Genomic DNA, 10,782 nt, shown 5'->3' with positions numbered 1-10,782 from the left:
GCACTTTGAGAATGAGGAAACATTGCAGGAAAAAACATTCCATAACAGATTGGCTACTACAGGATTCTCTTGACATGGGATTTCGCCAACTATCTTTCTTTCCTCAAACCATGGCAGAAATTAATAATAATAATAATAATAACTGCTTTATAGTGATGAATGTGGCATTTTATGGTTTATTTGATAGGGACAGGTACAAACACATTAACACATTTATTAACAATAATCTGATGCATTGCATCATAGTGTATAGCTCATACTAGTTTTCAACACCTGCCTAGTGGTATTGATGGTGCTTCTGGAATATGTTGAGTCATTGTAACTATCATGTACATTTCAGTCACACTTGACCACATTTTATGTACAGTGGTACAAATCTCTTCCCTCAGCTTATCCAGATACATTGTCAACGCTTCACGCCACCCATGTCCTCCTCCTTATTACTCCACCCCCTTCACCTGAGCAGGGATATAAGGCCAGAGCTGCTTCTTCACCTCACAACTGCAACCTGTCACTGCAACTGAACCTGCAATTCCCCTCTTCAAGCTACTGCTCCTAAATACTTGTAAGTTCCTTTAACAACTCTTATTTTAACGTGTTAAATTAGGCATTCATGAGATGTATTTCAATTACTTTTGTGTATTATTTAGTTGTTTTTTACATTTTAGTCATTTAGAACTGAAATGATCCAAACTCATATAAAAGGGTTGGTTTAGGCCCATTTTCTGTCTCTCTCTTTCTTACCTTTCCTTTTTGTGTCTAAATGTGTTTTGCTCCTTCCTGTTTGGGTGTTTACTATCGAGGCAGACTTTGCCACTATAATAAACTGCAGCAAATGAACAATACAATTCTCTCTTTCAGAATCATGAGTAAGAACTACATGAGCACAGAGAGGATTCTTCTGAAAGGGGACTACCTCCTCTCCAACAATGAACAATTTAAAGCTATCTTTCAGGTGTGGTATCCAAGTCAACGTTGCTAATTATGCTGTGATGATAAGAAGTCCGCTTACACTGTTCTTTGATTATAAAGATTTATTGTATCAAAGATCACAGTATCAATTTACAGACATCTGCAGTTATATCTGGAGAACAACGGCCCAATCTGTTAATATGTTGTTTCTCCCCCTCCCTTTGTTCAGAACCTGGTATTTATATCCTATGTAACATAAGATGGGTGGTTTTAGATAGACCAATCCCTGGCCTCCACATATCTCCAAATGTCCTCTATTCCAAGAAACCTATGTAGCAATGCTTTTCCAAATGCTTCAGCAAAGCAGAGTAAAGTTAATCTATTACACCATTTGCAAACATCAGCAAAATCAATAGACCTTCAGACACTACACAGGTACAACAGTTAGTGAAACACTTACACTAAGTCTGCAACTTATTTTGACCTTAGAAAAGTATAATTTTTAGGGTTATAACGATTCACACCGCGATCAGACCAGCATCAATGCTGTGTAATAAATTCTGCAGTCAAACGTTTTTAATTATATATTTCAATAATGTTTAACGGATATATGTGCAACAAAAGTTAAACATTCACCTTTTGCTACTATTTCTGTCAAGTCTATGCATCCATTTTGATGCATATGTTGGATAAATCCAACATACGCTCCACACAGAACTTGCAACTGCCTCTGCAAAGCAACGCTGCAAGGCAAACAAAGAGTTTCCATTGGAAATAAATGTACTTCTGGTGTACCAAAACGCAATAATGCCTTGATCACACCGACCGCTTCATTGCGTTTTGGTACACCAGAAGTACATTCATTTCCAATGGAACGCTGCGTTTGCCTTGCAGCATTGCGTTGCAGAGGCAGTTGCAGTGCGTTCTGTGTGGTGCATACGTTGGACTTATCGAACGTATGCGTCAAACTGTATGCGTAGACAGCTTGACAGAAATGGTAGCAGAAGGTGAATGTTGAACTTTTGTTGCACACATATCCAGATGATGCTGCATAGCATTTTGCGCAATAACGCTGTAGGTGATAAAAAATAAAAATAAACTTTACCATTACAAATGTAGACATAGAGGACAGAGAAAAGCCGACCGCCAATATAATTTGGGACGCCTTTAAAGCGTACATTGGCGGAATGATAATCTCATACTCTGCAAAAGTTTAATCTAATTTAGTAATTAAAATAAAACATCACAATCTTAGAAAATGCCCATAAGAAAATATTTACAAGGTAAAGAGGAAAATAACATTTCTGAACTTAAGCAGGAATGTGATCTTTTACTTTTGAAGAGTGCCAACAACTACAGGTTAAACTCAAATAAAGCATACTACTTAATGGAAAATAAGCATGTGTATGCTAATTAATTTTCTCTTTGCAGACCGATGGCAACTTTGTGCTCTACGGTTGGGGTAAGGTTGTCTGGGCATCAAACACTGTGAACAAAGATGCTCATAGGCTCATCCTCCAACGGGATGGTAACCTGGTCATCTACACCATACAGGACCATCCCATTTGGGCCAGTAACACCGGCCGTAGCAACAATACACAAAGAGGTCACCTCACACTCACTGACAAAGGTGCCCTGGAGCTCTACAGGGAACAAAATGTGATCTGGAGATCATAACATCATTGCATCCTCATACCTGTCTACTGTAACACCGACTGGCCCAACAATGATGAAGATGCCCTGATCCTCTACAGTTCCAGAAATGTGGTCCAGTGCTCTCGTGATGACACTAGTAATGAGGCAGAGTAACATCTTCACTTCGCCATACCTGTCTATGTCTACCACTAAAATATGTAATCAAAAGCCTTTATAGGCTCTTTTACCCTTAGATTTGGTCAAATAAAGAATATATTGACTTTTAAAGTAGTGGTTTGTGTTGTAATTCTGTGCATTGTGACTGTGCTGATTCTCTCTGTTTTCTGTAGACAAACATCACTGCTAACTTTTCATCATGGAGATTATAGCTTTCTTGGCTCACGTAAAATAATATATGAGACCTCAGAAATACCATATCATGCATCACGACAGAATAAATGATGGAGGGATACACACATATACATGGATCATAACGTTACAGCTATGTGTGAGGTTGTGTCTGTGTTTGTCGGTTAGTGAGTGTCTGTATCAGTGTGTGTATTGATTGTCCATGATTATGGGTTTGTCAGTGGGAGGGTGTGGGCCCATGTGTGATGTTACAGGAAGGCACACAGTCTCTCCAATACAGAAGGGTTTCTGTTGCTGAGGAAGATCAGTTCTTTCTTCCCTTCTTCTGTCTGACCTGATGGAGAGAGAGAGAGATGGAGAGAGAGATGGAGAGAGAGATGGAGAGAGAGAGAGAGAGAAGGAGAGAGAGATGGAGAGAGAGATGGAGAGAGAGATGAGAGAGAGAGATGGAGAGAGAGATGGAGAGAGAGATGGAGAGAGAGATGGAGAGAGAGAGGAGAGAGAGATGGAGAGAGAGATGGAGAGAGAGATGGAGAGAGAGATGGAGAGAGAGAGGTCTCAGAAATAAGTTCAAAATGTCATAATCTAAACCTCACAAAGTGCCAGGGGTGAAAGTGAACAGCTCTTACTGTGTGGTTGTTGTAGCCAGTGGCTGTCTAGGTAGAAGAGATAACTCCATCTCACTGTAGTTGGAGACTGGTACTGGGACAAACGGGTCCATGCTGTCAAAGCCCTCCTGTTGGGGGAACACAGAGAAGAGGAGGATAGAAAGGTTTATAGGTCAACTTATGTTTCTATTTGACTGGTCATACAATAACATGAAACATGATGTATGTAAACACGTCAGAAGAGTCTTTTCCAAAACATCTAGATCATTCCTTTAGTCCCTTCCCTTAGCCCTAAAAGCCCTGATCTAAAGACACCAAAGGGCTGGAGGTTGTTTTTGGACTGGACATACAACATTAATTAGGAGGTAATCATGACCCCTAACCTCACCCTTAGACATAGAGCATAACAACTCCATGCAGTTCTCACCCAGTCATTGATCATCTTCCTCAAGTTTTGAACCAACGTCAACTCCTCTGGAGCCACCAGACAGACAGAGAGAGAGAAAGACAGAGAGACAGAGAGAGAGAGAGAGAGAGACAGAGAGGTCAGTCAGGTACGTAAACTTTACACAGACATTACAAAGACACCAAAATGGAAGCATTCAATATTTTTCATAGTGATGGGTGAAGAGTGACTGACTATATAGAATGTATTAGTACCGGGCTCTTGTCCTCCTTCTTGAGCGTGGTCCTTCCCCAGAGACCGTTGACTCCATCAACAGCCACAGCTAGCCTGAAGCCCTCCTCAGCCCCCTCTGTCCCCCCAGCCTGAAGCCTCAGCTCCTTTAGCACCGCCCCCACCACATCACTGCTGCTCTTCACACGAGACACTCCCTGGGGTGAAACAAACATGGTTTAACAATGATACGTGGTATGAGATTCTTAAAAGAGAAGTGCACTGAACCAATTATGTTGCAGGACTGGAGGCCAGACGCAAGGCGTCCGCATGATTCCCAGCCGAAACAATTCGGAAGAGTTTGTGCATATATTATGACTACATTTTTGTTCATTTTGGACTTCTGTAAGGTTTTTTTGGGGGGGGCTGTACGGGCACAATTAAATTTTTTCTTGAGGCAAGCCGAAGTCGGTAGCCGAAGTCTATGCCCATTCGTCAGTGATTGGTCAACAGTAGGGATTCTTCAATAAAGTCTTTGTTGTCATTCAACAAGAGATTACTCGTTTTCATGCACATTTTTTAATTGAGAAATACTGCACCAAACATCTTAGTTAGACTAACATCTCCTTGGCAAAAACGCCAAAATTATTGACAGATTGAGTTATCTTAGATTAATTCTGACTACGGTGTCTCAAAATGGACAAACAGCACTATTTATGCTTTTTCGCATTTTTCAAGTGAAGGTCTTTTAAGGGAGTATGCGAGCACACTCGCTCGGTTCGCCTAGCAGAGTTTGGCCGAACTGAAGCATGCTGACGCCTTAATAAAGGGCACGTTGACACTGGACTCACCATGTCGATTGCTCTTCAATCGAACGCTGCTGGCACCCGCCCACCCGACTAGAATCACTACTCTCGACGGGTCTGACCTAGAGTATGTGGACAACTACAAATGCCTAGGTGTCTGGTTAGACTGTAAACTCTCCTTCCAGACTCACATTAAGCATCTCCAATCCAAAGTTAAATCTAGAATTGGCTTCCTATTTCGCAACAAAGCCTCCTTCACTCAAGCTGCCAAACATGCCCTCGTAAAACTGACTATCCTACCGATCCTTGACTTCGGTGATGTCATTTACAAAATAGCCTCCAACACTCTACTCAGCAAATTGGATGTAGTATACCACAGTGCCATCCGTTTTGTCACCAAAGCCCCATATACTACCCACCACTGTGACCTGTACGCTCTTGTTGGCTGGTCCTCACTACATATTCGTCGCCAAACCCACTGGCTCCAGGCCATCTATAAATCACTGCTAGGCAAATCCCTGCCTTATCTTAGCTCAATGGTCACCATAGCAACACCCATCCGTAGTATGCGCTCCAGCAGGTATATCTCACTGGTCATCCCCAAAGCCAACACCTCCTTTGGCCGCCATTCCTTCCAGTTCTCTGCTGCCAATGACTGGAACGAATTGCAAAAATCTCTGAAGCTGGAGACTCTTATCTCCCTCACTAACTTTAAGCATCAGTTGTCAGAGCACCTTACCGATCACTGCACCTGTACACAGCCCATCTGAAATTAGCCCACCCAACTACCTCATCCCCATATTGTTATTTATTTTGTTCATTTGCACCCCAGTATCTCTATTTGCACATCATCTCTTGCACATCTATCATTCCAGTGTTAATACTAATTGTAATTATTTTGCACTATGGCCTATTTATTGCCTTACCTCCATAACTTGCTACATTTGCACACACTGTATATATATTTTCTGTTGTATTTTTGACTTTGTTTTGTTTTACCCCATATGTAACTCTGTGTTGTTTTTAATCGCACTGCTTTGCTTTATCTTGGCCAGGTCGCAGTTGTAAATGAGAACTTGTTCTCAACTGGCTTACCTGGTTAAATAAAGGTTAAATAAAAAAAAGTAAAAACTGTCCACCAGCTCCCCTGGTGGCCGTCCCTCCTCAGTGCTCTCTCTCTTAGTCCACACGTACCGCTGCCTCAACTTGATCTAAATCAACAACAAGGAGAGACACATTAGTCACAAATACAGCATTCCTCAAGTTTACTTACATACAGTGTCTTCAGAAAGTATTCACACCACTGGACTTTTTCCACATTGTGTTACAGCCTGAATTTAAAATGGATTCAATAGAGATTTAGTGTCACTGATCTACACACAATACCCCATAATGTCAAAGTGGAATTATGTTTTTAGAAAAAAAAAAAAATTGTAATTAGAAATGTTTATATGAAATGTCTTGAGTCAATAAGTATTCAAACCATTTGTTATGGCAAGCCTACATAAGTTCAGGAGTAAAAATATGCTTAACAACTGTGCAATAATAGTGTTTAACATGATTTTTACATGACTACCCCATCTCTGTATCCCACACATACAATTATCAGTAAGGTCCCTAAGTCAAGCAGTGAAAAATATTCCAAAACATACATCCTGTTTACAATATGGCACTAAAGTAATACTGAAAGAAATGTGGCATGAAATTTAATTTTTGTCCTGAATACAAAGTGTTATATTTGGGGTAAATCCAACACAACACATCACTGACTATCACTCTTCATATTTTCAAGAGTGGTGGTGGCTGCATCATGTTATGGGAATGCTTATCATCGGCAAGGCCCAGGGAATTTTTTTGGATAAAAAGAAACAGAATAGAGCTAAGCACAGGCAAAATCCTAGAGGAAAACCTGGTTCAGTCTGCTTTCCAACAGACACTGGGAGACAAACACAAGGCCAAATATACACTGGAGTTGCTTACCAAGATGACATTGAATGTTCCTGAGTGGCCTAGTTACAGTGTTTACTTAAAATCAGCTTGAATATCTATGGCAAGACTTGAAAATGGCTGTCTAGCAATGATCAACAACCAACTTGACAGAGCTTGACACATTTTTTAAAGAATAATGGGCAAGTATTGTACAATCCAGGTGTGCAAAGCTCTGAGACTTACCCAGAAAGACTCACAGCTGTAATTGCTGCCAAAGGTGATTCTAACATGTATTGACTCAGGGGGTTGAATACTTATCTAATCAAGATATATTACTGTTTTATTTTCCATGAATTAAAAAGACATATACATTGTTCTTCCACTGAAAACTTGTGTAGATCGTTGACAAAAAATGTCAATTAAATCAGTTTTAATCCCACTTTGTAACAACAAAATGTGGAAAAAGTCAAGGGGTATGAATACTTTCTGAAGGCACTGCATCTTACTTCTAATGTTAGGATTAGAGGAGGGTAAGCTGATCCAAGATCTGTTGCTACAGGCAACATATACCTGGCGTCCACTATTTATCTGAGGAGGAGGAGCTACCTTGGAAAGGAAGTGTTCATTGGTGGTTCTGATGTTGCGTAGCCAGTTGGAGGCCTTGATTGGCTGGTCGAAGCGGGAGGCGTGGTAGGAGGAGGGCAGCAGCTCCTTACAGTTCTTCACCCACAGATGGGCTATAGAGAAGAGAGGAGAGGATCATCACAATCATTATTGTGTGTGTGTGTGTGTGTGTGTGTGTGTGTGTGTGTGTGTGTGTGTGTGTGTGTGTTTAGAGACTTGTCCCGAAGCCACTCCTGCGTTGTCTTGGCTGTGTGCTTAGGGTCACATCTGCAGTCCTCATGCCTCCTTGCAGCATGCCTAAGGCATGTTCATGCAGACGAGCAGGGACCCTGGGCATCTTTCTTTTGGTGTTTTTCAGAGTCAGTAGAAAGGCCTCTTTAGTGTCCTACGTTTTCGTAACTGTGACCTTAATTGCCTATCGTCTGTAAGCTGTTAGTGTCTTAACGACCGTTCCACAGGTGCATGTTCATTAATTGTTTATGGTTAATTGAACAAGCATGGGAAACAGTGTTTAAACCCTTTACAATGAAGATCTGTGAAGTTATTTGGATTTTTACAAATTATCTTTGAAAGACAGGGTCCTGAAAAAGGGACGTTTCTTTTTTTGCTGAGTTTACTACCACCATCACTACTGCTGACACTACCACTACCGCTACCATTAGTGGTAGTGTCCAAAGACCGGTCCAAAAGACTTCTCAACAGCTTCTACCCCCAAGCCATAAGACTCCTGAACAGCTAATCATGGCTACCCGGACTATTTGCACTGCCCCCCCACCCCTTCCTTTTACGCTGCTGCTACTCTGTTAATTATTTATGCATAGTCACTTTAACTCTACCCACATGTACATATTACTATAACTACCTCAACTAGCCGGTGCCCCCGCACATTGACTCTGCACCGGTACCCCCCTGTATATATAGCCTCCCTACTGTTATTATATTTTACTTCTGCTCTTTTTTTTCTCAACATTTTTTTGTTGTTGTTGTTTTATTTTTACTTTTTTTGTTAAAAAGAAATGCACTGTTGGTTAAGGGCTGTAAGTAAGCATTTCACTGTAATGTCTGCACCTGTTGTATTCGGCGCATGTGGCCAATAAAATTTGATTTGATTTGATTGACTACTATTTAACAACCATCAATAATTGAAGACTAGCAAGCACACATATTTTCATTTGGAAATGTACTTTTCTAGTTCAACTAGGACTAGTACTTAAAAAGGGCAATCTGCAGTTGCTACATCCATTCTTCGACTTACAAATTAATGACATGATGATGTACCCATTGTTTCTTGAGGAATATATCTTATAAATGCCTCATGAGCTTAGTTCATCTGTCGTACCCAGTCATCAGAACCCAAAACATACGCTTGTTTTTACTCCAATGTTTATAAACAAAGTAAAAGTAAACAAACACTATGAACTATCATTTTGATATCCTGGATGGTCAGTCCTTGCATCCATAGCTCTGTCTATGCATTTAAGAGTGGTTACATTTCTCCAACCCCATCCCTCAGCTTTTTACCAAAACAGGGGCGGGAAAGACGCTTGGTTATTGTTTCAACTGCTGATTGACGCTTAAAGATGGGTGGGGAATAACACATCAATTCTCCAGAAACACTGTTCTGATAAAGAGTCCACTAAAGTTTATTGCAACGTACTGGCCGCCTACTCGTCTTCTGTTATTCCATGGTAATGACTACTACCTGATGTTCTGGAACAACAAGGAAATGTCGGCGATTATTGAGAAACATCCTCCCTTAACTTGTCACAGCATGCTAATGAGACTTCCATAGAGGGGTGATGGGTAACAACCTTCCAGAGAACCATTGTGAGCGGGAGTCATGCCTATTCTTCAACATTGACACATTGAATAAACAATCTGATGCATTGTATCAATTAACTCATGCTAGTTTGAAGCGTCTTTTACAGAAAGGGTAGGTTTAAGGTCCTTTCTCACCAAGTCACACTAGTTTTCAACACCTGCCTAGTGGTATTGATGGTGCTTCTGGAATATGTTGAGTCATTGTAACTATCTTGTACATTTCAGTCACACTTGATCACATTTTATGTGCAGTGGTACAAATCTCCTCCCTCAGCTTATCCAGATAAGGTGTCTTTGGAAAGTGTTAAGACCCCTTCACTTTTTCCACATTTATTTACGTTACAGCCTGATTCTAAAATGGATTAAAAAGTAATAATAATCCACAGCAATCTACACACAACACCCCATAATGAAAAAGCAAAAACTGTTTTTCAGACATTTTTGCAAATGTATTAAAAATAAAAATCAGAAACACCTTATTTACATAAGTATTCAGACCCTTTGCTATGAGACACGAAATTGAGCTCAGGTGCATGCTGTTTCCATTGATAATCCTTGAGATGTTTCTACAACTTGATTGGAGTCCATCTGTGGTAAATTCAATTGATTGGACATGATTTGGAAAGGCACACACCTGTCTATATAAAGGTCCCACGGTCGACAGTGCATGTCAGAGCAAAAACCAAGCCATGAGGTCGAAGGAATTGTCAGAGACAGGATTGTGTCGAGGCACAGATCTGGGGAAGGGTACCAAAACATTTCTGCAGCATTGAAGATCCCCAAGAACACAGTGGCCTCCATCGTTCTTAAATGGAAGAAATGTGGAACCACCAAGACTTTTCCTAGAGCTGGCCTGGCCAAACTGAGCAATCAGGGGAGAAGGGCCTTGGTCAGGGAGGTGAACAAGAACCCGATGGTCACTCTGACAGAGCTCTAGAGTTCCTCTGTGGAGATGGGAGAACCTTCCAGAAGGACAACCATCTCTGCAGCACTCCACCAATCAGGCCTTTATGGTAGAGTGGCCAGACGGAAGCCACTCCTCAGTAAAAGGCACATGACAGCCCGCTTGGAGTTTGCCAAAAGGCACCTAATGACTCTCAGACCATGAGAAACAAGATTCTCTGGTCTGATGAAACCAAGATTGAACTATTTGGCCTGAATGCCAAGCGTCACGTCTGGAGGAAACCTGGCACCATCCCTACGGTGAAGCATGGTGGTGGCAGCATCATGCTGTGGGGATGTTTTTCAGCGGCAGGGACTGGGAGACTAGTCAGGATTGAGGCAAAGATGAACGGAGCAAAGTACAGAGAGATCCTTGATTAAAATCTGCTCCAGAGCACTCAGGACCTCAGACTGGGGCGAAGGTTCACCTTCCAACAGGACAACGACCCTAAGCACACAGCCAAGACAACGCAGGAGTGGCTTCGGGACAAGTCTCTAAATGTCCTTGAGTGGCTCAGCC

General features: G+C 41.4%; 1 protein-coding gene and 1 pseudogene across 1 annotated transcript; one reads left to right on the top strand and one right to left on the bottom strand.

Moving 5' to 3' along the window:
• The first annotated feature begins 456 nt into the window (after positions 1-456).
• Positions 457-2,835, top strand: LOC121543173 (mannose-specific lectin). Its single transcript, XM_041852877.1, has 3 exons — positions 457-565; positions 862-955; positions 2,344-2,835. The coding sequence occupies exons 2-3, from the start codon at positions 866-868 to the stop codon at positions 2,587-2,589; spliced, it is 336 nt and encodes a 111-aa protein (XP_041708811.1). The 5' UTR covers positions 457-565; positions 862-865; the 3' UTR covers positions 2,590-2,835.
• A 254-nt stretch (positions 2,836-3,089) lies between these two features.
• Positions 3,090-10,224, bottom strand: LOC123484510 (annotated as a pseudogene).
• Positions 10,225-10,782: the final 558 nt, after the last annotated feature.

The sequence above is a fragment of the Coregonus clupeaformis genome, unplaced genomic scaffold, assembly GCF_020615455.1.
Source record: "Coregonus clupeaformis isolate EN_2021a unplaced genomic scaffold, ASM2061545v1 scaf0341, whole genome shotgun sequence".
NCBI classification, from domain to species: Eukaryota; Metazoa; Chordata; class Actinopteri; order Salmoniformes; family Salmonidae; genus Coregonus; species Coregonus clupeaformis.
Note: the sequence above shows the minus strand (reverse complement) of the source record. Positions and strands in the feature narration are given on the sequence as shown.